At 55.8% G+C, this 26,736-nt stretch overlaps 1 protein-coding gene and 1 non-coding gene across 2 annotated transcripts; one reads left to right on the top strand and one right to left on the bottom strand.

Moving 5' to 3' along the window:
• The first annotated feature begins 66 nt into the window (after positions 1-66).
• On the top strand, positions 67-140 carry TRNAT-AGU (transfer RNA threonine (anticodon AGU)). Its single transcript has one exon. It is a non-coding gene; the product is annotated as a tRNA-Thr (tRNA).
• A 23,102-nt stretch (positions 141-23,242) lies between these two features.
• Positions 23,243-25,779, bottom strand: LOC112060716 (lysozyme C, milk isozyme-like). Its single transcript, XM_065571126.1, has 4 exons — positions 25,305-25,779; positions 24,787-24,945; positions 23,612-23,690; positions 23,243-23,389 (listed from the first exon to the last, which is right to left on the bottom strand). Exons 1-4 carry the CDS (start codon positions 25,441-25,443, stop codon positions 23,323-23,325), a joined length of 444 nt encoding a protein of 147 aa, XP_065427198.1. The 5' UTR covers positions 25,444-25,779; the 3' UTR covers positions 23,243-23,322.
• Positions 25,780-26,736: the final 957 nt, after the last annotated feature.

A 26,736-nucleotide genomic window follows, 5' to 3' on the forward strand; every position in this document is an offset into this window, starting at 1 on the left:
TTTGGAATTGGCCAGTTTCCTCTTGGACCATCAAGTGGGGCAGCCCAGAAGGGCTTTGTAAAGGGAGGCACCATGGCTAAACTGGCTAAAGCCCCTGTCTAGTAAACAGGAGATCCTGGGTTTGACTCCCAGTGGTGCCTGGCTTTGTGTCTTTCATCTCCTCTGCTCCCTTTCTCCTTCCAGGAAACAGAAGAGCTCTCCCTAGGCCAGGCTGCCAATTGCTGGTTAAAGAAGAGGCCCCTTTGTGGAGCAGCGTTGGAAAGAATCCAGCCTAGAGCTGATGAAAAGGCAGCCGTGACGGGCATTGGCAAGGAGGTGGCTTGACTGCAGTTGCTGCAGGATGAGAACCCGTGCCGTGTGCCCTAGTGATACACTGGGGATGTTGACGCGCAGAGATCCTGATATTCAGTGGAGAACAGCCGTGTAGTGCAGTGCCCACCGCCTACGGGAATACCCTGATCACCCAGGCTGTCCAGTCATTCCTGCCCTTTTCTGGGCCAGTAAACAGGGCTTCATGTGGGCCTGGCCGTTCATAGCCCCAGCACCTCTAAGTTTAGCAGTTCCTAGCCCCGGCACCTCTGGGCTTGGCGCATCAGTTAGGAAAGTAAAAAATTGCTTGAGTCCCGGCACCTCTTCCATTACAAATGAATCCCGGCCAATAAGTAACCCTGGGCCTGTGGCATGGACACTGTTCACCAGAGCTCAGCGTCTCAGATCACTGCTCCAGCCGTGGAGGTGATTCGATCCCAGACGGGTGAGGTCTCCAGGATGGCAGGGCGTCCCTCTCTGCCTTCCCCAGCTGTCCTAGTCCGACGTTCCTTCCAGGGGTCCTGCTGGTTCTTGATGTTTTCTTTATGGCGCATGGAGACTCGGGGACGGGAGGGGTCTGGGAGTCAGCGCTCCTGGGTTCTAGACCAGGGGTTCTCAAATTGAGGGGTCACAAGGCGATTATGTGAGGGCTGCGAGCACCTGCCTCCCAGCTAGCTAGCACGTCTGGTCGCGGGCTTTGCGGCCCTACGGTGACATGAGGTTTGGGGCTTAGCCGCCATCAGCCTCCATTACGCATCGTCGATGCGGGAAGCTCTGTGACTAACACTCCCTTGGCAATGGGGGAACAGTATTGATGGGAAGCTCGGGGCTTGTCTAGAGTAGGAAAAGTGATGGAGATTTGGGGAGGTCAAGGGGAAAGCGAACCCCATTCCGCCGTGCTCTGTTAAATCTTGGTTTCCCTGTACACTTACCTAAGAGCTGTGTGTTAAGTGGAGCCGTGATCTGGGGTGAAACTGGTAAGCTGGGGCATACTGAGTCTGTTTAGACTGCGACATAAACCAGTGCTTGAGCCTCAGCGCTATCCTAATCCCTCCTGCATCTGCACCGCAACTGCGTAACCCAGGGCTCAGACCCAGGGTCCCGGGACCCTGGTCACTCTTGCTAAAGGGCCAATGTAATTGTGGTAAACCAGCTCCAGGCCCTTTTATTTGCTGGTGTTTAGGAGGCTATAACAGGTTCAAAAAGAACTAGATCAGTTCATGGAGGACAGGCCCATCAATGGCTCTTAGCCAGGCTGGGCAGGAATGGGGTCCCTGGCCTCTGTTTGTCAGAAGCTGGGAACGGGCGACAGGGGATGGACACTTGATGATTCGTTACAATCTGTTTTACATTACTGCTTATGTGGCCACCAGCCAGTGGCTTGCAATTTAGCCAAGGTTTTGTGTTTAAATGCCCGCCCCCCTTTACAGACTAGGGAAATTATTTTTGTTTTTAAAGCTGTGGTTACCACCTAAAACCCTTTTTATTTTTTAACATTTGGGGTCCCAACCTGCAGTCTGAGAACCGCCGCTCTCGTATCGTACTGGGTTGTGGGTCTGGCCTGTTAGATCCTCTCTTGTGTCCGTGTCACTCCTGTGGAAAGGAAGTGTTAATATTCCATCAGGATGGCTTCTGCCACTGGTGACATTGTGCAGTTCTTATGGCTTGTTAATACTCATAGACTCATAGACTTTAAGGTCAGAAGGGACCATTATGATCATCTAGTCTGACCTCCCGCATGATGCAAGCCACAAGAGCTGACCCACCCCCTTTCTCTTGACTCAGCTGTTGAAGTCCCCAAATCCTGTGATTTAAAGACTTCAAGTCGCTGAGAATACATCTCTTGTCAACATTCAAAACTCAGATATTTTCCCCCTCCAAAATACCCTAGGAAGTGTAAAATTCTACAGTAAGAATTTCAAATGAATGCTATAAATCAAAATGCTCAGGTCTCAGAGAACTAAAATAAAGTCATTTACAAACTTAACTAGGGTGTTGCTACCATAAGAGATGAATGATTATTGTTGACAAAATCATATCCAAAGAAACACGGAGGATAAACTATCGTAGAAAACTAGAGACAATAGAAATAGAAAATCGTTTCCAGTCTGCTAGCCTGACTACTCGAGACCCGACTGAAATCAATACGATGCAGTTTGTGAACAATGTTCATCTCTAGACAACACCACTTAATGGAACGACCAGGAATGGGGATGTTTTTATAAGGTGTGGCAAAATGGCCGATGCTGTTTTGGTGGGTCCCGTGCTTTTCTTGGGGTGCTGAGGGCCCCACTAGTGGCCCAGGAAGGTGGTACAGGAGGGAAGCGAGGAAGGGGTCTGAGTTTGCTCCTCACTCTAAGCCCCAGCCCCAACCCCTGCAGGTTTCTTCCCCTCTTCCCCCTTGGGTAGGGCTACCCTCGGTCCTTGACACTCGGGGAGGGAGTCTCCCTTGCCTGCTGGGGCGGGGTCTACCTTCCTTTGGTGTTCTGGTCTTTCAAGTGTCAACCACACAGACCGACACCCCCCCCCCGCAACACTGGTTCTCTCTCTCCTACCCCTTTCCCCACCCACACACCCTGTCTGCCTTAAAGCAGGGCTTTTTATTAGATCCCTGACAGGGCCTTTATTGACTACAGGTACTCCAATTAACCTGTAACCACCCACCCTAGTCTACAGGGAACCACCCCTTAATTAGCCTACGGCTTATATATCGCCCCTCTCCCACTGCTCCCGGGCCTGCTGTATCACCTACCCCCACCTTCTGCTGCAGGGCTGGCCTACCTGCCATTGTATGGGTGTGGAGCTGCTGAAAACGGGGTGCCGGCTCGGTGCTTGCTCCAGCTTCCCTCTGGGCCCCTCCCCATGTTCTGCTCCCTTGCTGCCCTTCTCCCCCCGCCCCGCCCTTAGGTGCTGACCACGTGGCTGCTCTGGGGCTGCAGCACCCATGGGGGGAAATTGGTGGGTGCGGAGCACCCATCGGCAGCTCCCCGCCCCCCTGCCTCAACTCACCTCTGCCTCCACCTCCACCTTCTCCCCTGAGCGCACCGCCAGATCCTGCTTCTCCTCCCTCCCTCCCAGCACCTGGGCCGCGAAACAGCTGTTTCGCGGAAGCCTGGGAGGGAGCGGGGAGGAGGAGGAATCCGGCATGCTTGGGGAAGAGGCGGGGATTTGGGGAGGGATCCAATGGGGCAGGGAGGGGGCAGAGTCGGGGGGGGACGGGGCCAGGGCGGGGATTTGGGGAGGGATCCAATGGGGTATGGAGGGGGCGGAGTCAGGGGGTGCAAGCCCCCACCCGCACCAACAAAAGTTGGGGCATGTGGTCCCATCCCATCGCCCTGCCCCTGCTAGACCTTGGAGTGCTGGGTCCTCGTTCGGGGCAAGCGGAGGGGGCGGAGGCCCCCTGTAAGACCAGGAAGGGGGCCGCTGGGAGTGAGCCTTCTGTCTTGCCCCCAGATACGCTCCGACCACCGGAGCCGGCTGGGGGTGTCGTGGCAGCAATGAGGGGCAGTGCTGCCCCTCTTCTGGAGTCCCTCCTCGTGGGGCCCTCTGCTGGAGCCTCTCCCACCCCCTTGCCATCCGTCCCCCGCCGTCGGCACCAGGGCAAGCGTTGCCTCAGATGCCGGCAGGGAGGCCTCTGCGGTAGTGGGTGGAGACTTCTCCATTTTCAAGGAGATCGAGGCCCTGGGTCTGACCCCAGTTACCCAGGGGGAGGACGACCCTCCGTCAGCGAGCCTCCATCTGGCGGCTTTGCGCTGCCCCCCACCCCTTCCCACAGCTGCTGCTCCTCCTCTTACTCCCGGGGAGCTCCCGGACTCATCTACCTGCCCGGCCGCGGATGACACCTCGCTAGTGGCTACCGAGCCCACTGAGGCGACGGTTGGTGCCACGTATCCGGGTGGAGCTCCTCTGGGCGGCGTCCGCTGGCTCCCTTGACACATTCGAGGAGCAGTGGGCGCTGTCCGGGGTTCTCTGCTCGGTGTCCCCTTCTGCTTCCCTTTGTTTGACACTTTGACGTTCACACCTGTCCCTGTTACATTTTCGGTAGTCCCCCGTGATTATCTGAGTTCCTGGACCTTGCGGATCCTCCCCACAGGCTGGGGGAGGGTCCTTTAGCAGTGGGTGGGTTCCTGGGGCCCAATATGACCACGCTCGCACGGCTCCTTGGCCCTGCTGTGGCAATATTTTCACTTTCATTTTCACTCCTACTCAATTATCTCTCGAAGTGGAGAGGAGCCACAGAACCAAACGTCTCAGTGTTTCTCTCCCCCGCCCTGAGTTAGCCGCGGTCTGGTTTGCGAGGCAAAATGGAACTTAAGAAGAAACTTGTTGAGACTTGGCAAAAAGAAATTCGGGTTGCAGTGGCTTCGTTTGGCTCATTAATTTTGGTAGGGATCGAAAAAATATTGGAAGTTGAATTTAAATGTCCTCCAGAGAAGACCTTGAGAGTCTCGTACGGCGTCCTCTATTTTGTTGTTCCAGCTGTGGTTTTGTTATTGCTGAGCGTGGTTTTTCAGCCAGAATGTCTCAGGAGATGCTGCCATAGCTGTAATCACTGTTTGGGGTCTTCCTTTAAGATTTTCTTGCCTTCTGTTGTATGGATTGTCATTCTTCTCCTGGATGGAAGATACGTGGATTGTCTGTGTAAAACATCTGAAGAAATCACAGCAGACAATCCGAAACAGCCCAGTGACTCATATATAAAATCACAGGTAAGGTTCTCCCATTGCAGATCTCTCATGAGAAACTCAACCATCTCTGGCATTTTGCTCTCCGCTGTCTTGGATTCTTGGTCCAGTCTGGAATTTTTTCAGTTTCAAATGTTTAATACGGACTGGCTAAAACGAGTTCTGTAACAGCTTTCAATGTTTAAAAAGACGCTAGCCGATGGAGATGAGACAGTTACAAATACAGGGTTGACAAAAGTACCTTGATTCAAAGCCCGGGTCAGCCATGAAACATTAACATTGTATAAGAACGATTGGCAAATGCTATGTGAGATGTATTGATTTCCATTTTCTAAAACGAATTGCTTTGCGGCACTTAGGCAATAAATAAAAACACACACACCAGATCCAAAATAGAGAGTTAATTCAAAGCATATGTAAAATCGGTCACATTAAAAGAATATTGAGGTTGGAAGTCATATGCTCTGAAGTTAGGAAATGCCGGCTTTATGGTTGCCTGTGTGGCCTTAATTCTGCCTTCGTTATGCTGCAGTCTTTAAGAACACAACCACACACTATTTTTCCAGGTGACCCGTTGTCAAAAGAAAGTCTCAGCAGCACTGAAACATATGGGATCACAGCCACCGTTTCGTATGCTGCTTTCATCACTTTTCGGCTTTGTCTAGCTTAGGGACAGAGGTATCATTCGCGGGGTTCTTTGTACAGTCGAACCTCAGGGTTCCGAACCTCTCGGGAACGGAGGTTGTTTGTGACTCTGAAACGTACGTAACTCTGAACGAAACGCTGACCAGTGACTTAGTACAGCTTTACTATGCAGAAGAAAAATGCCGCTTTCCCTTTATTTTGGTTAGTAGTTTACGTTTAACACAGCGCTGGCCTGTATTTGTTGTTTGGTCTCTGCTGCTGTCTGATTGTGCACTTCTGCTTCCAAAGGCGGTGTGTGGTTGACTGGTCCGTTCGTAACTCTGAGGTTCAATGATATTGTGGTAACATCTCAGAGGCCGAGTCACGGCCCCGGGCACCCACTCAGGACCCACTGGCAGACCCCACCAATCAGGTCCTCCCCCAGCAGCTCCTGCCCACCTCTGATCAGCTGTTCATTGGAGGGCTGGGCACGCTTGGGGGGGGGGGGGTGGAACAGGGCAGGAAGAGGCAGGGTGGGGGTCTGGGGGAAAGGGTGGAGTGAGGGAGGGGTCTGGGGCAGAGTGGGGGTCAAGCAGAAAGTTGGCATCTCTGGCAGGGAAAGTGGGGGAGGATAAGTGTCTGTCAGTCTCACATCCTCCCCTCAACCCGGATCGTTTTGAAATGTGATGTGTTATGGGGCATGGGGCAGGGGAGGGATCCAGATTGCTAAATTATACTCATGATATGTTACAAACTGAGGTTTGTATAACTAGATTGTGTCAGTAAATCCTCCAAGGCTTGATTCACGCCTGCCTGTGCACAGGGACCATAAACTGTACGTCCCCCTGTCCCTACCCCTGGTGGTGAGACACCAAACATCTGTGAAGAAAAAATCCCATGTAAATAACAAATCTGAATGTGGTGATTTTTTTTCCTTCCCAGATGGCGGGTCTAGGCATCATTCTCGGCATTGTCTTACTTTTTTCCATATACAAGTGCTCAAATTGGTGCTCCAACTGCGGTGAAAGCGATGAGAGACAAGAGCGACTTGAAATGGGGGATCCTCTGACCAGAAAGCAAAAATGTATGCAGAAATTAGTGACGGACATCGTGGAACCTCACGTCTCCGTTTGTTTGGACAAAGTTTTCACTGTTATTGAGGAAGAGGGTTCATGTGCTCGAAGTTAAGCCGTTCATGAGTAGAGGGACCAGCTAGCACAGGGGTGGGCAAACTTTTTGGCCCGAGGGCCACATCGGGTTTGCAAACCTGTATGGAGGGCCGGGTAGGGAAAGCTGTGCCTCCCAAAACAGCCTGGCCCCCGCCACCTGTTCGCCCCCTCCCACTTCTCGCCCCCTGGCTGCCCCCCTCAGAACCCCCAACTCATCCAACACCCCCTTCTCCTTGTCCCCCTCCCGGGACCTCTGCCATTAACCGCCCCCCCCGGGACCCCACCCCCTATCCAACCCCCCCTGCTCCCTGTCCCCTGATTGCCCCAACCCCTATTCACACCCCTACCCCTGACAGGCCCCCCGGGACTCCCTCACCTATCCAACGCCCCCTCCCCATCCCCTGACTGTCCCCCCTCCCACCCCTCAGAACCTCCCCCCAGCACGCCAGAGCGCTATTGGCGCGGCACACTGAGGCTGTGGGGGAGGGGGGACAGCAGGGGAGGGGCTGGGGGCTAGCAGGACAGTCCCGCAGGCCGGATGTGGCCCGCGGGCCGTCGTTTGCCCACCTCTGAGCTAGCAAATGTGGGAAATTGTGCCAGAGTTTATGTGTGGGTGTAACAGCCCTTTATATTAGGACATCTGGTCACCCTGTCGTGAACAGACAGCAGAGATCTACAGATTAGCTGCTGATTTCAAATATTCCTGTAATTTGGTTGGAAATGGCTGCAGCCCACCTTTATAGTAAGTGTCCCATATGAACAGAACAGAACAAAAAACAATTGGGTTTTTTTATAAACATACAGCTAAGAGGTAGCATAAAATCCCTTCTGGGTAGCTGTACTGAATCTTTACCTGTAAGGTGTAAGAAGCTTAAATAACCTAGTTGGCACCTGACCAAAAGGGCCAATGAGGAAATAAGATACTTTCAAATCTGGGGGGCGGGGGGAAGGTTTGTTTGTGCTTTTTTTGTTTGTTCCTCTCTGGACGGAGAGAGAGACCAGGCTGGAAAACATCTCCTAAAAACATACCTAAAATGAGCATCTAAGATTACAAAAATTGTAAGTAATGGCAAGGAAATGCATTAGATTATCTTTTGTTTTAGCTTGTGAATTTTCCCTGTGCTAAGAGGTAGTTTATTCCTGTTTTTAGAACTGTAAAGCTAAGTTCAGAGGGGAGTCCTCTGTGTTTTAAATCTTTTTATCACCCTGTAAAGTTACCTTCCATCCTGATTTTACAGAAGCGCTTTTTTTTTTACTTGTTTCTTTATAATAAAGTTCTTCTTTTAAAAACTTGATTGATTTTAGTGTCCTAAAGATAAAGGGTCTGGTCTGTACTTATATTAAAGACAATTGGTTGGTATATTATTCCCAAGCCTCCCAAGGAAAGGGGGTGAAAGGGCTTGGGGGGGATATTTTGGGGAAATAGGAACTCCAATTGGTCCTTTTCCTGAATCTTTGTCTAAATCACTTGGTGGTGGCAGCAATGCCGTCCAAGGACAAGGGAAGGATTTGTGCCTTGGGGAAGTTTTTAACCTAAGCTGGTAAAAATAAGCTTGGGGGTCTTTCATGCAGGGCCCCACATCTGTACCCCAGAGTTCAGAGTGGGGAGGGAACCCTGACAGTTTTTTTTAAAGAACAACTAAAAATAAGAATCTTTTAAAATTGACTCTATTATGTTATGAGATGAAAAATGTCTGGATGTTCAACCTGAAATGTCTTCCACTGTCATACGTAAAAATTCCAACATTGAAGAGGAAAGAAAAAAATCCTAAAGCTCTCTGGTAATCTGCTCACCAGGGCGTATTATGTTCACTGTGCGTTAAAAACATAAGAAAATCCCCCTGGGGCTGTGAATTTTTCTTGTCTCTGCCACATGGTTCTTCTTCCCAGCTCCTTGCTTCAGGGTGATTCCAGCTGGAGTCCTGGAAAGGTGTGACGACTCCTTCTCCCCTTCATCTACCATTGCTGGGGTGACCCCACACCTCCTGGGGGGGTGCTCGGGCCCACATAGTGGCACCAAGACCACTGAGAGAGAGTAAAAGGAGTCTGCTGTACAGCCTTAGCTCACAGCCAGTTGGCGTTTAGCTCACGCGTGCACTAAGATCCCGAGGTTCCCGGTTCGATCCTGCCCGCCGGTGACCGGGGTCTGTCGGCATTACACTGGCTTTATGGGAGAGCCGGCAGGGACTCCTGGTGGAGATTTCCCCATAACGCTGACCACGCAACTTCCTCCTCAACGTTCTTGTTGGCAGGGCTGTCCCTAGCTATTTTAGGGCCTTACGCAGCACCCCTGCAAGGGGGGCTGACTGGGGAGGGCAGGGGGAACCACTCACCGATGGTGCGACTGGGGCTGGGTCACTGCACTTCCCGCCGCCGGTGAGCACAGGCCCAGCCCTGCTACAGTCCTCATGGGAGAAGGGGTGCACTGGGGGCGGAGCAGGAGTGGGAAGAGGTGGGGGTGGAGCAGGGCAGGGGCTTTGGGGAAGAGGTGCAGTGGGGGCGAAGCAGGGGTGGGAAGAGGCAGGGCGAGGGCTGGAGCATCACGCAGCACTTTCTAACGTGCCCGGGGGGGGGAGGTGCTCTTCCCCAGCTCTGCCCCAGGCCCTGCCCCCCACCCCTTCCCCCATGGCCCCACCCCACCCTGGCTCTTTCTGCTCCAGCTCTGCCCCCACCCTGCCTCTTCCCGCCTCCACTCCACCTCTTGCCACCCCGTTCCCCCCCTCCCCTGAGTGCATCCCACCCTTGCTCCTCCCCCCAGCACAACCTGCACACTGAGGAACAGCTGATCCATGGCACGCAGGAGGCGCTGGGGGGAGGGGGAGGCGCTGATAGGGGGGCTGCCAGTGGGTGCTAAGCACCAGGGCCGTCCTTACCCATATGCAAAGTACGCAGCTGCGTAGGGCACCAGGAAATTTGGGGCACCACATTTCCTGGTGCCCTGCACAGCTGCGTGCTGCTCCAGCCCCTGCTCTGCCCCTATCCTACCCCCACTCCACCCTTTCCCCAAGCCTCCTCCTTGCAGGAGCCCTAGGCATAAGAACATGAGAGTGGCCAGACTGGGTCAGACCAAAGGTCCATCCGGCCCAGTGTCCTGTCTACCGACAGTGGCCAATGCCAGGCGCCCCAGAGGGAATGAACAGAACAGGGAATCAGGGCCACCCAGAGGGGGGTACAAGTGGGGCAATTTGCCCCGGGCCCTGAAGGGACCCCCGGCCCCACGAGAATGTTGGAGGCTTCCCCCCGCCTCCACCCATCACCTGGCCCCTCGGCGCGCCGCGTCCAGGAGCGGCCCTGGACAGCGCTGCAGCGTGGGTCCAGCAGGGCCTGAGCTCCCCCTTCTCAGAGCCGCATGGTAAGGGGGCAGGGCTGTGAGCTCCGGTGGGCCGAGCAGGATAGCTGGAGCCACACCACTGCAGCGCTGTCCAGGGCCGCTCCGGGAGAGGGGGGAGGCGGGGGTAAGCAGCATGGTAAGCCCCTCTGAGCCGGGGACCCCCCGCCGCCCTGACCCCCAGCTCCAAGCCCAGATCCTGTGAGCAGGGCACCCCCTGACCCAGAGTCCCATGGGATAACGCCATTTTTGAATGTATTTCACTGATTATTTTTTACATTTCCAAATACATGTTACTATAGTATTGCAACTTTTTTTTATGGAAGGGGCCCCCAAAATTGCTTTGCCCCAGGCCCCCTGAATCCTCTGGGTGGCCCTGCAGGGAATCGTCAGTTTGCCATAACTAACAGTGTGAACCGGAGGAGGTCTGGCCGTGGGAAAATACCAACCCACTCGGTATTACCTAACACCAAGTAAGCACATTCCTGACCGCAGAGGACAGTACAAAACCACACAGATCTCTCAAGTAACTATGGAAACAAATTGCTAAGAGGTGGTCCAGGAACACCCCGACCCCCTGGATAAGATACGGACGGGATGCCAGGATACTGGATCAAGTTGTTTTGTTCTAACGAGCAGGTACAAGGAGACGGGTGGTAATTAGCTGACAGTGTCTGGAGCGTGATACGTAACTTGTTTGTATCAGAGTCTAAAGGATAAGTCAGAAGAGGGGCACCCCAGCCGTGGGGGCAGCGTCCTGGTGCACTGACTGAGCTGGTCCGATTGTCGCAGGCAGGGGTGTGTTCATAGGCGGCGAGTTGTATGGGCCTGGGGTGCCCGTGTGACGAACTGGGACTGTTCTTAATGTGGTCTTTGAATGCTGAGTGGGGAGTGTTGGCTGGGAAGGCAGGGGAATGTGGCTAGGATAGTCTGCAATGGGGGATGGGAGACTGGCCGTGAGGGAGAATACCTGGGCATGTAACATGTGAACCCAGGAAGGGGTTAGAGGCCAGGTGACACCTTTGCCCGGGAAACTGAACAAAGGCTGGGGGAGGTTTTCAGACCTGGCTGGGGAGCTGGCTGGGAGGCAGACGGGGCTCTGACCTCCCAAGGGGGCTGTGGTGCCCTGGGACCCCAAGATGCACCTAATTGGGGGAGTCTTGTTGTCTGTGCCTGCAAGACCTGTCTTGGACTGTATTCCTGTCATCCAAATAAACCTTCTGCTTTACTGGCTGGCTGAGAGTCATGGTGAATCGCAGGAAGCCGGGGGTGCAGGGCCCTGAGTTCCCCACACTCCGTGACAACTGGTAACAGCGGTGGGATCTACTGCACCCCGTGGACAGCACTTCCTGCAGTAAGTGACTGGGGAGCAGTAAAACCAAGGGGGATCGACGGGGACCAGGTGGGCTGAAGAGTCAGGGAGAGACGATTCAGGGGGCGATTGACCCCTGGGAGTGTGTGACCAGCGAGAAGGACTGTTGCAGTAACAGGGTCCCCCGGGGGGATCGCAGCGAGCGGTCCCGGGGCGGAGGAGTCTGCAGCTCGACCCAGGCAGAGAGGGGGTGACCTGAAGAAGGGCTGGCACACTCGGGGTCCCCCTGGAACGGTGGAAAGCGGCGAGCACAGGCCGGCGAGTGGCCAGCAGGAGGATGGATGCTAAACGCCTTAAGAGCGACCTGGTGGAGCTGTGCAGGCAGAAGGGGCTGCGCATTGGGAGGTCCACCAAAGAACAGCTCATTGCCCAGCTGGAGGAGAAGGATCGCTTGGATGAACCGAGCCCTGTGCCTGAGAGAAGCCGCCCAGCGGATGCAGCGTGGGCCCCGGGGCCTGACATGGCTGGGAGGGGTCAGACTGCTGCCGAGGACATCCCGAGACCCTGCCTACCTGTGCCTAGGGGAGGGGTTGGAGGAAGCCCAGCGAATACCGAGGGCACCCCGACCCTGGCCGCCAGCAGGGGATCGTCCCGGCGGAGCTCCCCGTCCCGGGAACGGATGCGGCTGGAATGTGACAGGGAGCTGAGACGGGAAGAGCTCGAGTTAAGGCAGCAAGAACTGAAGCAGGAGCTGGAAGAGAATTAGAGACAACGTCAGCATGAGGAGAACCAACGTCAGCATGAGCGGGAAGAGAAGGAGAAACAACGTCAGCATGAGCTGGAACTGGCCAGGCTGGGGAGCAGTGGGGCCCCAGCTGCGGTGAGTGAGGGGGGACCCAAGACTGCAAAGAGCTTTGATAAGTGCTTCCTGGCCCAGCGTAAGGAGGGGGAGGACATGGATACCTTCCTGACGGCCTTTGAGAATACCTGCGAGCTGCTCCAGGTTGACCCTGCAGACAGGCTCCAGTTTCTCATCCCCTCACTGGACTCCACAGCCAGGGAGGTGTACAGCCAAATGAAAGGGGCAGAGACAGGGGACTACGAACTGTTCAGAAAGGCCCTGCTCCGCGAGTTTGGGCTGACCCCTGAGATGTACCGGCAAAGGTTCCGGAGTCAGCATAAAACCCGTGAGGTCACATACCTACAACTAGCCAACCGGGCGCAGGGGTATGCCCGCAAGTGGACAGCTGGGGCCCAAACTATAGAGGACCTCCTTGACGTATTCGTACTGGAGCACGTGTATGAGCAGTGCCCATCCGACCTGAGGTGATGGTTGATGGACCAAAAGCCAGAGAACCCGCAGCATGCAGGCCAGCTGGCCGACGAGTTTGTGAACAGTCGGGCAGGGGATAACAGGGAGCAGTCCCAAAGGAACAGGCCTGTCACAACGCAGAGAGTCACCATGGGACCTCCCAGCGGGGAAATACGGAAAACCCCCACCAAAGGGAAACATCCAGTGTCAGGTCCATCCAACCCACTCGAGGGGACCCATGGGACATGGGCTGCTATCACTGTGGCCAGAGAGGCCACATATGGGCCCAGTGCCCCAGGCTCAGGGACAGACTGAGCAGACCAAACCCACAGAGGGTTGACTGGGTAGAGACCCAGCCAGGCGAGAGGCAGCATTCCCAGGGAAGGGGGGCTGGCAGCGTACCACCTGCTAAGGAGGGAGGAGAGCTCCAGGCCAGCTCCTCTGGGGGGGCTGGATACTCCAGACTCAGGGGTTTTGGTTTATACGGTGGGCGTGGGGCTGTCCCTCCGGAGAGAGTACCTTGTTCCCCTGGAGGTGGATGGGAGGAAGGTCAATGGATACTGGGATACGGGCACAGAGGTGACGCTGGCCCGGCCCGAGGTGGTGGCCCCAGATCGGGTGGTGCCCGACACCTACCTGACCCTGACGGGGGTGGGCGGGACACCAGTCAAAGTGCCCGTGGCGAGGGTACACCTGAAGTGGGGGGCCAAGGAGGGCCACAAGGACGTGGGGGTACACCCGTATTTGTCCACTGAGGTGTTGATGGGGGGGGACCTGGAGGACTGGCCAAGCAACCCCCGGGGTGCCCTGGTCGTGACCCGTAGCCAGAGCCAGCGAGGGGCACTACGCCCTGACAACGGGGAGGGTGCCTTGCCCGAGGCGCAGGACCCTAACCTGGTGGGGAGGGAACGCCCAGGGACACGGCTCAGGGAGGCTGTGGCTTCAGACCCAGCCGGCAGGAGGGAGCAGGTGGCCATCCCTGTCCCAGCTGCTGAGTTCCAGGCCGAGTTGCAGAGAGATCCCTCCTTGCGGAAGATAAGGGACCTGGCCGACCTCAGTGCGGTACAGACCATAGTGAGAGGTGGCTGGAAAAGGTTCCTGTGGGAGAAGGGGTTCCTGTACCGAGAATGGGCTCCCCCAGGGAAAATGGAGTCAGGGGGGATCAGGAGGCAGCTGGTGGTACCCCAGAAGTATCGCCGCCAGCTGCTGTGCCGGGCCCATGACATTCCCCTCTCAGGGCACCAGGGAACCTGGCGTACCCAGCAGAGGCTGCTACGGAGCTTTTACTGGCCTGGGGTCTTTGTTACTGTCCGACAGTACTGCGAATCCTGTGCCCCCTGTCAGAGGGGGAGGAAGGCCTGGGACAAGGGGAAAACGGCTTTAGGACCCTTGCCCAGCATAGAGGAGCCTTTCCAAAGGGGGGCCAAGGTAAAAAGGGGGGCTCTGAACCAAGAGAGCCCGAATCGCCGACCTCCAGACTGGAACGCTGGGAGAAGACCCCAGCCCAGTGGCACCCCAGGGGTATTGGGGTGGGAAAAGGGCACGGGCCGGATAAACCTTCCCACATGCGAACTGCGAGTGTCATCAAGCACCCCCAACCTAAGGGGGGGCGTGAAACTGGAGGGGCCTGGTGTAATTCTCACCAAGGAATGGGAGGGATGCGGGGGCATCCATGGGAACGGGGGTAGGTTCGAACTTCCCCGGGTCACTGGCTGAAGTGACCCTGCTCAGTTCGGTCTCGAAGGGGGGAGATGTGACGAACTGGGACTATTCTTAATGTGGTCTTTGAATGCTGACAGGGGAGTGTGGTTAGGATAGTCTGCATTGGGGGATGGGAGAATACCTGAGCATGTAACATGAGAACCCAGGAAGGGGTTAGAGGCCAGGTGACACCTTGGCCCAGGAAACTGAACAAAGGGGAGAGAGAGTTTCAGAGGTGGCTGGTGGAATGGCTGGGAGGCAGACGGGGCTCTGACCCCCCAACGGGGCTGTGGGGCCCAGGGACCCCAAGATGGACCTAACTGAGGGGGGTCCTGTTGTCTGTACCTGCAAGACCTGTCTTGGACTGTGTTCCTGTCATCTAAATAAACCTTCTGCTTTACTGGCTGGCTGAGAGTCATGGTGAATCGCAGGAAGCCGGGGTGCAGGGCCTTGTGTCCCCCACACTCTGTGACAGCCCGGGCTCCAGCAATATTCAGGGCCCGGGGGCCCAGCTCTGCCAATGTTCGGGGCTAGGTCTCTCCCCTGGCCCTGCCTGCTGCCCCCACGCGCCTCCCCCGAGTGTCCCCCAGCCCCCACTTGCTCCCCCCCACTCCTGTGGGAGGAGGGCTGGGGGGAATCCTCCTCTCTGGCCCTTGCCCTGGGGCAGCCCGTCTGCACCCCAATCTCCTTATCCCCAGCCCTGTCCCACCCCCGAACCCTCACCCCCTGCACCCCAACCCTCTGCCCCAGCCCTGAGCCCCTCCCACACCCCAAACCCCTCATCCACAGCCCCACCCCAGAGCCCTCACCCCCTGCACCCCAACCCTCTGCCCCAGCCCTGAGCCCCCTCCCACACCCCAAACCCCTCATCCCCAGACCCACCCCAGAGCCCTCACATTTTTACATTATTTTAAAAAATATACAGTAACTCCTCACTTAACGTTGCAGTTCTGTTCCTGAAAAATGCTACTTTAGGCGAAATCATGTTAAGTGAATCCAGTTTCCCCATAAGAATTAGTGTAAATGGGGGGGTTAGGTTCCAGGGAATTTTTTTTTTTTTGCCAGACACAAGACTATATTTTATATATATATATATACACACACACACACACAGTATAAGTTTTAAACAAACAATTGAATACTGAAAACAGCGATGATGATTGTGAGGTTTGGTTGAGGTGGTGGAGTCAGAGGGTGGGATATTTCCCAGGGAATTCCTTACTGCTAAATGATGAACTAGCACTCGGCTGAGCCCTCAAGGGTTAACGCACTGTTGTTAATGCAGCCTCACTCTACAAGGCAGCAGGAATAGAGGAAGGGGGGACAGACAGCATGGCAGAGAGAGACAGAGACACACACCCTGTGTGTGAGAGAGAGACTTTGAGACAGCAGCTGCTGCCAGCTCCCTCCATTCTGAGCCCTGTCATGTCCCCCCCGTTCTGTGGAGATGGGGGGCAGGAATGGGGGAGGGGGACACCCTGACAACAGCACCCCTCTCCCTGCCCCCCCCAAGCACATAGGGTGACCAGACACAAGTGTGAAAAATCGGGGTGGGGGGTAATAGGAGCTTCTATATGAAAAAGACCCAAAAATCAGGACTGTCCCTATAAAATCGGGACATCTGGTCACCCTGCCTGCACAGCAAGCAGGAGGCTCCCGGAGCAGCTCCAAGGCAGAGGGCAGGAGCAGCACATGGCAGAGGGGGAGGGACACCTGAACTGCCCAGCAATTGAGAGCCTGCTGGCTGGCAGCCGCACAGGGAACTTAGGGGAGCTGATAGGGGGGCTGTCGGCCCACCCTGGTTCCAAGCCCCCACCAGCTCGCTGCGACGGGCTGCTCCTTCTGCAAGCAGTGGACTGTGATTAATCTCTGAGCAAAAGTATTGCCAAGCTTAAAATGAACAAAGGTGTTGTCGATGTTAGGCCTCAAACTTCCACTTTGCAGAGGTGAAAAGTGTGAGCTTTGCAGAGGTGAAAAGGGCAAGCTTTGCAGAGGTGAAAAGTGCAAGCTTTGCAGAGGTGAAAAGTGTGAGCTTTGCAGAAGTGAAAAGTGCGAGCTTTGCAGAGGTGAAAAGTGCGAGCTTTGCAGAGGTGAAAAGTGTGAGCTTTGCAGAAGTGAAAAGTGTGAGCTTTGCAGGGGGAGGGATAGCTCAGTGGTTTGAGCATTGGCCTGTTAAACCCAGGGTTGTGAGTTCAATTCTTGAGGGGGCCACTTAGGGATCTGGGGCAAAAATCTGTCTGGGGATTGGTCCTGCTTTGAGCAGGGGGTTGGACTAGATGATCTCCTGAGGTCCCTTCCAACCCTGACATTCTATGATTTAGGTGAAAAGTGCGAGCTTTGCAGAAGTGAAGAGGACAAGCTTTGTAGAAGTAAGCTAAGACTTGTGGTCAAAACGCACTGCAACCAGATAACACATTCTAACTCCTATAAAGCAAGATAAGTTGTGCCCCCCGGGCACAGCTTGTCTAACCCACAATTAAAACAATTGGCTACAAGAAAATAAGTAAACATAAATTATACGGTCAAAGCGACACAAGGAGATAAGTAAGCATAAATTAGACAGCCAAGGCAACAACGTTAATCACATTAAAGATTTGGCTGACCCTAATTGAGCAGTCTGTTTTAAGACACAGCCAACAGATCAGATAACAAGTACGAAGGCATGGGACTGTGTGTGTGTTTTGGTCATAAGGGAAACCTGACCCACACCCCCTGAACCGAAGGGACATGCACTGGTCGACTGTCTGTACCTGGCCAGTGCGAAAAACGGCCGACTGAAGGGTAACGTATTTTCGGGCAAATGCAGGGTAAGGTTATGGAGTAAAGAAGTCTGGTTGCTCGGGCAGAATTGCTCTCAAATTGTATCGCTACTCTAGTGTTCAGACTAGTAGTAAATAGGTAATGAATAATAACTTTACATGTACTTGTGTTTGTCTTCAGTATAACTTGCCATTTATATTCATCCTTATTCAGTGCTGGTCTTTAATCTCGCTTTTCTTATTTTGTCCATGTTGCCTTTATAGTCGAAAGTCATTAAAAACCTTTTTTGAGGAATAATCAGTAGTTTTAATTTTTCTTATACGGGCACTACTCAACCTCATTACATCTGTGTTGGGTGGTGGGAAGTAGTGACCACCCAGGGCCCAATTAGGGTCCTGACACGTGCCTCCATCGTCCTTTATCTCCGCATGGACAAAGCAGGTGACTGCCAAACAACACTATAAGGGAGCATTGGGCAACTTTAAACGAGCATGTTCTCTAATTCAGAGGTTCTCAAACTGTGGTCCACAGACCACCACTGGTCCGCGAGCTCCATTCAGGTGGTCCGCGGATAGTTCCCTCTACGGAGCACTCCTGGGTGGCCGCACACGAGAGAATGAAGGACCACCCACCTAATTAGTGGATCCGCACAGGCGTGGCTGCTGGGGAGAGACCCCCCTCCTTTCCAGCCAGAGCTCAGGGGCTGCTGTGGTGGGGGAGAGAGGGAGAGACCCCCCCTTCTTCCCAGTCCCAGCTTGGGGGCTGCCGTGGTGGGGGAGAGAGGGAGAGACCCCCCCTTCTTCCCAGTCCCAGCTTGGGGGCTGCCGCGGCAGGGGAGAGAGGGAGAGACCCCCCCCTTCTTCCCAGTCCCAGCTTGGGGGCTGCCATGGTGGGGGAGAGAGGGAGAGACCCCCCCCCTTCTTCCCAGTCCCAGCTTGGGGGCTGCCATGGTGGGGGAGAGAGGGAGACCCCCCCCTTCTTCCCAGTCCCAGCTTGGGGGCTGCCGCGGCGGGGGAGAGAGGGAGAGACCCCCCCTTCTTCCCAGTCCCAGCTTGGGGGCTGCCGTGGAGGGGGAGAGAGGGAGAGACCCCCCCTTCTTCCCAGTCCCAGCTTGGGGGCTGCAGTGGCAGGGGAGAGAGGGAGACCCCCCCCTTCTTCCCAGTCCCAGCTTGGGGGCTGCCGTGGCAGGGGAGAGAGGGAGAGACCCCCCCTTCTTCCCAGTCCCAGCTTGGGGGCTGCCGTGGAGGGGGAGAGAGGGCACATCCATCGCATTAGAAAGGTTAAGATGACTGATGTTAAAATATGAGTTGTGTGCTTTTATGTGTAGAACAAAAAAAGTTTATTATTATTTAGGGGTTTTTTTATATAGCGCTTTTATCCAAAGCGCTTTACAATAGTTAGCTAACAGTACAAACCACATTTGAAAAGATCATTAAGGGGTCCGCCAAGACCCTCAGCAATTTTCAAGTGGTCCGCGGGGAAAAAAAAGTTTGAGAACCACAGCTCTAATTGATCAGCAACGTAACAACAACACCACGTTAACAGGGACAACTTTAAGTGAGGAGTTACTGTATATTGGCTTACAAGGCAGGTGTGTGGGGGGGGACTTGGATCTGTTCTGGGCACCACCACAAATGATACAAACCTGCCGCCCCTGGGTGTGTTATGTACGTGTCGCTCTGATGGGGCACTTCAGATACTGCAGCCCCGAGCACGCGGACCAAGGTTGCAGCCATCACAGCGTTCCCCAGCAAGAACAACACGAATCAATAGACAATCAATACATCAGACGGCCCATTTTTTTTTATGGAGTCCAGGGAGCGTTCGCTTACACCAGAGGCACCCACCGGCAGCCCCCCCCCCCCCCCCGATCAGCTCCTCCCCGCAGCACCTCCCGTCGGCCGCGATCAGCTGGGGGACATGCCAAGTCGGTGCTCAGACTTCCGTTTACTTTCCTTGCCGCTGGTGTGTAGCAAATTTCCTTAATCCCTTTCTTATCAGAGACTTTCTACGTTTGATTCTTTTCAAGGCCCGTATTTCATTATTTGCCCCTAGCGTCAGTTGGGATTTCCCCTTTTCAGCCATTTCTCTTAATAGCCCAAAGTCCTGCTCTGGTTTAGATCACGTCATATTTCTCTTTCCTAGGGCCGGATCATTCCTTCTTCCTTCCAGAGTGCAACCATGAAAAGCCAGCCTCCCCAAACCCTCTGGGCCGAGCCGCTCATCGGGTCCCAATCGACATGTGAGCAGAGTCCGGATAAGCTCCACCCTGACATCTGGTGGTGAATTATGGCGAGGGTGGAAAAGAACTCCAGGGGCTGACCTTGTTTGCATAGGCACACCCACCCGCCTGGCATGAAACAACAGCAACTCAAAGTGGTTACTTTGGCTGGTGTGGGATCCCCAGTTTCTCTGTTGTTGGGGCAGGAAGAATAAAGTGTGGTTACCCTGATTCGGTGAAGCAAGGCCAGTGGAACTGTTGTATGACAGAGAGACTCACCAGTAATTAAGTAGCACTTGCTAGACAAGGGGCATGGGTTACAAAACCCAGTGATTTGAGAGAAGACTTAGTAGGGGCCCTCTTTGAGGGCTTGAAGCTCCAATTGCTCTCCACTGTTAAATGTCAGAGCTAACTTATATATTAACAGAAAGAACAGGAGTACTTGTGGCACCTTATAGACTTAACTTAACTGACATGATATATGCCATCATGTGCCAGCAATGCCCCTCTGCCATGTACATTGGCCAAACTGGACAGTCTCTCCGCAAAAGAATTAATGGACACCAATCTGACATCAGGAATCAAAATACTCAAAAACCAGTGGGAGAACACTTTAACCTGTCTGGCCATTCAATGACAGACCTGCGGGTGACTATCTTACAACAGGTTTCAGAGTAGCAGACGTGTTAGTCTGTATCCGCAAAAAGAAGAACAGGAGGACTTGTGGCACCTTAGAGACTAACAAATTTATTAGAGCATAAGCTTTCGTGGACTACAGCCCAAGAAGAATCAGAAGAAGTGGGCTGTAGTCCACGAAAGCTTATGCTCTAATAAATTTGTTAGTCTCTAAGGTGCCACAAGTCCTCCTGTTCTTCTTTTTATCTTACAACAGAAAAACTTCAAAAACAGACTCCAACGAGAGACTGCTGAGTTGGAATTGATATGCAAACTAGATACAATCAACTCAGGATTGAATAAGGACTGGGAATGGCTGAGCCATTACAAACATTGACTCTATCTCCCCTTGTAAGTATTCTCACACTTATTATCAAACTGTCTGTACTGGGCTAGCTTGATTATCACTTCAAAAGTTTTTTTTCTCTTTCTTAATTGGCCTCTCAGAGTTGGTAAGACAACTCCCACCTGTTCATGCTCTCTGTATGTGTGTATATATATCTCCTATATATTTATTCCACTCTATATGCATCCGAAGAAGTGGGCTGTGGTCCACGAAAGCTTATGCTCTAATAAATTTGTTAGTCTCTAAGGTGCCACAAGTACTCCTGTTCTTTTTGCGGATACAGACTAACACGGCTGCTGCTCTGAGAGCTAACTTTGATTCCATTAGGAGTCTAGTTACAGGCTGTCGAGCTGAATTCACTTTGGGCCAATGGTGCACCAGCACTGGGGCTCCCCTACTATGAGCTGAAATTGCTAAGAGCTGAAATCATAGAAGCGCTAAAGTTATTAAGAGCTGAGATCACTGAGGCTGTGTTAACTAGTGGGGGAGCCTGAAGCTATATTGCTAAGCGGCTGGCGGAGCAGTGAGTGGCGTGGGGACGGTTGGAGTGGCCCAAGGAATGGTGAACGGAGCTGTTTGCCGGGATGGCTGGAGTGGCTCACAGGTCGGTGAGCGGAGCCATTTGTGGAGACAGCTGGAGGGGCTCACAGGTCAGTGAGCGGAGCAGCTTGTAGAGCGGAGCAGTTTGTGGGACGGCAGGAAGCGGACTGGCTCGTGGTGAAGGCTGTGGCAGAACCCCACGGAGAGACGGGCCGGCCTCGGATCACGTAAGGTGCCCCTTAACACCCTGCGTGCCCCCCTTTTACTCTGGGGCTGCACTGACCAGGGACAGAGACTTTGGGGTCTGTTGGACTTTTGGGACTTTGGGGGGTTGCTGGACCCAAGAGACTTTGGGGGTGTTGGACTTTGGGGACTTTGGGTTGCTGGATTCAAGAACCAAAGGGAAAGGACACAGCCCAGTTTGCTGGGGTGGGTTTTTGCTCATGGTTTGTGTTATGAATCCTGTTTGTGGTGTTTTTCCAATTTAATGCTGAGGTTGTTTACCTCACGTTATTAAACATTTTCTGCTACACTCAGACTCCGTGCTTGCGAGAGGGGAAGTATTGCCTCTTAGAGGCGCCCAGGGGGTGGTATGTCATTGTCCCAGGTCACTGGGTGGGGGCTCAAGCCGGTTTTGCATTGTGTTATTGAAGCGGAACCCCTAGATACAGAACCCGGCCCTTGTTGCTGCCAACTTAGATGGGCAGAAGCGTTACAGACATACGACACCAACCCCACCCTCCAGGGGCAGCCTTCCCTTGGATCGCCAGCCTCCCTTCCAAGCACGAAGGAAGCGGGCACCGAGGAGGGTGACCAGACAGCAAGTGTGAAAAATCGGGAGAGGGTGGGAAGTAAGAGACGCCAATGTAAGAAAAAACCTCAACTATTGGGACTGTCCCCATAAGATCAGGACATCTGCTTTGAGCAGGGGGTTGGACTGGATATCTCCTGAGGTCCCTTCCAACCCTGATCTTCTATGGGTCTATGATCTGGTCACCCTAGCGCCGAGTGAGAGGGGACCGAATTGGGGCTTGGGGAGAATCAAGCGGAGGGGGGCATAACTGGTGGGGGGACTCTCACGGGAAGGCTGTGCTCCTGCCCCGGCAGCCAGGGCCAGCAAGGAATGACAACAATAAGAACGCTTCGTTCGTGTGTGACCAAAGCAGGGTCGACTTTTAATTCTCAGCCACGTCTTGTTTCCACCATGTAAGCTGGGCCTGTGAAGACAAGGGGCCCCGAGTCTCCACCTCCGTTGGAAACGAAGCACGTTAGCAAGTCCTCTGTGGGTCTTTCACCCCGAGAGTCAACAGGAAGTGGGTGGGATGCCTATTGACACAGAAGCAGGGACAGGAAAGGCAGTGGCTGCCGGCGCTCACGCTCATTTCCTGAGCGAGTGGAGGCGGAAAGAGAGAGAGATCCGGGGAGGACTTCGGCCCGCGGCAGATAATTCTCCCAATTCAGGGCTGGTCATCGGAGGTGGCCCGAGAGCTGCCCCACAGCCGGTCCCATGGTGCTACGGGTCGCACACTGACTCTTCTGAGTGCAAATCCCCGGGGATGTGCTGGCACGAGGGAGGGAGGCCCCTATGTCTCACCTGCTGTTTGTGCAACCCGTGTGCCTCAGGGGGAGATCTCTCTGGTGTGTCTGGGCCATTGGTGCGAGGCAGATTTAGCGCTTCACCTTTGGGGGGGTAGTTTTGGGTCTGCTCCAATAGGCTCCCTGCTGCTGGGGTCAGACACCATGACAGCAAGCAGTCAGGCCAGCTGCTTTGCATGGGGCAGGGTGGTCCCTAGGGGGGCCCGGGTGTCCATCTGCCGGGGGGAGCTCCCCACATCTCCGCCCAGGCCACGCCCCCACCCCACTGAGGTGTGTGCCTCAGTTTCCCCTGCATGATTTACCGGGGGGAGGGGGAAAGGGCTTTTATTTGCAGAAGAACCCAGAGATCCTGCACCCTCCCGGCCTCCCCCCGGACAACGGCCTGGCAATTTGTTCCCTAGCAACCGACGACCCTGGCCCTCTGCATGGGGGGCCGGGCGGAAGAACAAAGAGCGAGTCGGGAGGAGACCAGGTGACCTTGTTAGCCCTGGCTCTGGGTACTGGGCTGGGGTGGGCCCCGGGGCCTGATCTGTTTTCACTGGAGGGTTTTCATTCACTTCACTTCACCGGTTTCACTTCACAGGGTCTCAGACCAGGTTCTCGGGGCCCTGCCAGCCTGCGCGGGCGTCTGACCAGAGACACACAGCGAGAAGATTTCAAGCAACGGGCTTTATAAATTAGTGTGACCGGACAGACAGACACAGGAAGGACAGACGCCCCCCGTGGGGGAGACACGCTCGGGCCTCACAGATTACAACTCTCAACCCACTCGGTCAGGTCCTGCTTTTCGCAATGTTCCTTCCAGTCATCCCTGAAGGAGAGGAAGTGATAGATGAGATGGGGGGGTCACCAGGATGGTAACACTGACAGAGAACCTGTAGGGATGGCTCGGCCGGCGCTGGGATGCAGCCACTTCTGGGGTGGAGCAGATGGAGAACAGCCGCACATAACGACACACAGGGAGGTCTCGTCCAGTGCCGAGATGCAGAATTCCTCTGTTGGGAATACCCCACCGCCCAGGGAGCCCCCTTACCAAGCCTCCATGCCCTGAGGATCTTGCGCCACTCTCTTCACACAGTTGATGTCGTCCTTGATGTCGGGGTTCAGTAAATCTAGGAGCAAGGGAGGGAGGGTAAGGCAGGGATGGGCCCCCTTGGGGAGGCTGCAGAGTGGGGCGGCTGGGATGAAAGGGGAGGGGTTCAGATCGGCTCCAACCACACCTCACCAAATCCACCACCACCCCGAATCCCCGCTGCCCCCCCGGTGTCTGTTCCCACCGCACCCCCTAACACCCCCAGCGCGGCGTGGCAGGCAGGGAAAATACCCCAGATCCTGGGGGGCTTCAGGACGCAGGAGTGGTTAGAAGCATGATTGGGTGTCGCACAGGAATGTCCCAGAGAACGGTGCCCCACTGCTGAGCCCCCCACTGACCCCAAAGCATGGTTCCCCCCCACAGACCCCCTGCCTGACCCCTGCAGCACAGCGCCTCCCGCTGAGCCCCCACTGACCCCCCGCCTGGCCCCTGCAGCCCGGTGCCCCCCGCTGAGCCCCCACTGACCCCCCGCCCGCACCCTGCAGCACAGCGCCCCCCGCTGAGCTCCCCACTGACCCCCCGCCCGCACCCTGCAGCACGGCGCCCCCCGCTGAGCCCCCACTGACCCCCCGCCTGGCCCCTGCAGCCCAGTGCCCCCCGCTGAGCCCCCACTGACCCCCCGCCTGGCCCCTGCAGCCCGGTGCCCCCCGCTGAGCCCCCACTGACCCCCCGCCCGCACCCTGCAGCACAGCGCCCCCCGCTGAGCTCCCCACTGACCCCCCGCCCGCACCCTGCAGCACGGCGCCCCCCGCTGAGCCCCCACTGACCCCCCGCCTGGCCCCTGCAGCCCAGTGCCCCCCGCTGAGCCCCCACTGACCCCCCGCCCGCACCCTGCAGCACAGCGCCCCCCGCTGAGCCCCCACGGACCCCCCCCACCCGCACCCTGCAGCACGGCGCCCCCCGCTGAGCCCCCACTGACCCCCCGCCCGCCCCCTGCAGCACGGCGCCCCCCGCTGAGCCCCCACTGACCCCCCGCCCGCACCCTGCAGCACGGCGCCCCCCGCTGAGCCCCCGCCGACCCCCCCGCCTGCCCCCTGCAGCACAGCGCCCCCCGCTGAGCCCCCACTGACCCCCCCGCCCGCCCCCTGCAGCCCGGTGCCCCCTGGTGGCCTCACCCTGGCAGCGCACGTGGCACAAGTTTTCCGACGGGCCCTTGGCGTCCTGGCACCACCAGCCGCTGTTAATCTGGAAGATGCCGTAGTCGGAGCTGCCGTCCGCATTGGCCCCCACGGCCTCCGTGTCGAAGCCGCTCGCGTAGAACGCCAGGCAGACCCCTGGGGGGCACAGCCCCATAGAGACGGGGAGCGGTGTGGGGAGGGGCACAGCCCCATAGAGACAGGGAGTGGTGTGGGGGGGGCACAGCCCCATAGAGATGGGGAACGGTGTGGGGGGGAGGTCACAGCCCCATAGAGACAGGGAGTGGGGGGGGCACAGTCCCATAGAGATGGGGAACGGTGGGGGTGGGGCACAGCCGCATAGAGACGGGGAGAGGTGTGGGGGGGGCACAGTCCCATAGAGACAGGGAGTGGTGTGGGGGGAGCACAGCCCCATAGACGAGCCCATGGGGAGCAGTGCGGGGGGGACCCACTGCCCCATCGAGGAGCCCGTGGGGCAGGGCCGAGGGCTCACTCACAGTTGGCCAGGCTGTATCCCTCGTATCCGTCCATCCCGCCGTCCTGCAGCGTCTGCGCCAGCTCACAGCGGGAGAAGATCTTCCCCCAGCCCTCCGCACTTAGGCAGGCCAGCAGGGTCACCAGCCCCAGGACCCCCATCCCCGCAGGGGGGAGCAGCCGGTGTGAGGATCGAGGGGAGTTGAGACGGGGCGCTCCGGGAACAGGCCAACGGCACCGTCGGGGCCACGCTGGAAAGAGAAAGCGATGGAGAGATGGGGGGGGTGTATAGGGATGGCCAGAGGGGTGCTGGGCAGTGGCTGGGGGATGTATGGGGACTCCCCTGCTCTCCGTGGCCGGGGGTCATGGCCTCCCTTCTAGAACGCCCAGCGGTGTCATGAAGGCCCCGTGTTCTAGAACCGCCCCTCCGGGTTCCAGGAAAGGGAGTGACTCCGGATTGACCCGGGCACAGGGGTGAGGTCCGATTCCCGCCCCACTCCCACTGCAAGCACGGCTGACTTCAGCTGGAGCCAGGCCGCAGTGCGACCCGGGGATCGCTCGGTGCCGCCGGGCAGGGGGCGCTGGGCGTAGGGTGACCAGATGTCCCTATTTTATAGGGACAGTCCCGATATTTGGGGCTTTGTCTTATATAGGTGCCTATTACCCCCCACCCCGTCCCGATGTTTCCCACTTGCTGTCTGGTCACCCTAGTTTCACGGGGATCCCCTGGTTTCGCTCTGCGCCCGATCGATCCTTCACTAAGGGGCGGCGTGGTAGGTCCCTCCCAAGAGCCAGTCGCCCTCTGCTGCCAGATTTACAGATTCCGGGGCCTTTGTGTTTTTAGTCCGACCTCCTGTCTGTCAGGCCTGGGACCTTCCCCACAATAATTCCCAGAGCAGAAACACGGCCCAGCTTGATTTAAAAACGGCCAGGGATGGAGAAGCCAACGCCCACTTCGGGAAAGTGTCCCGATGGGTAATTGCTCCCAGTGTTAAAAAAATCACACCTTCTTTCCAGGCTGAATTTGACTAGCTTCCACTTAGACCTTTGTCTGCTAGATCGAAGAGCCCGTTATTAAATATTAGTCCGTTAAGTGGGCGCCTTGCTGGCTACAGCCCAGTCCTCCAATTTATCAAGATCCCTTTAAATGTTAGCTCTGTCCTCCCAAGGACAGACCCCCCTCGCTTGCAAACCCCCCTCGCTTTGTATCATCTGCAGATCGGCTCCGTCTCCTCTCTATTCCTACCGCTGGGAAATGACACGGGACCCAGAACTTGGAGTCAGTGTGGATAGTTCTCTGAAAACGACGGCAGTGAAAAAAGCCCACAGAATGGTGGGAGTCATTAAGAACGGGAGAGATAATAGGTCAGAAAATATCCTATTGCCTCTATATAAATCCATGGTACGCCCACATCTGGAATACTGCGTGCAGATGTGGTCGCCCCATCTCGGAAA

This window comes from Chrysemys picta, chromosome 17 (assembly GCF_011386835.1).
Source record: "Chrysemys picta bellii isolate R12L10 chromosome 17, ASM1138683v2, whole genome shotgun sequence".
NCBI classification, from domain to species: domain Eukaryota; kingdom Metazoa; phylum Chordata; order Testudines; family Emydidae; genus Chrysemys; species Chrysemys picta.

What these genes read in the sequence shown, in the direction of transcription:
- LOC112060716 (XM_065571126.1), bottom strand. Translation starts at nt 25,443, where the DNA reads ATGGGGGTCCTGGGGCTGGTGACCCTGCTGGCCTGCCTAAGTGCGGAG. An exon ending in GTGCCACGTGCGCTGCCAGG is followed by an intron (nt 23,691 to 24,786) that starts GTGAGGCCACCA and finishes CCTTGCTCCTAG; the next exon opens with ATTTACTGAACCCCGACATC. An exon ending in CCTCAGGGCATGGAGGCTTG is followed by an intron (nt 23,390 to 23,611) that starts GTAAGGGGGCTC and finishes CCTCTCCTTCAG; the next exon opens with GGATGACTGGAAGGAACATT.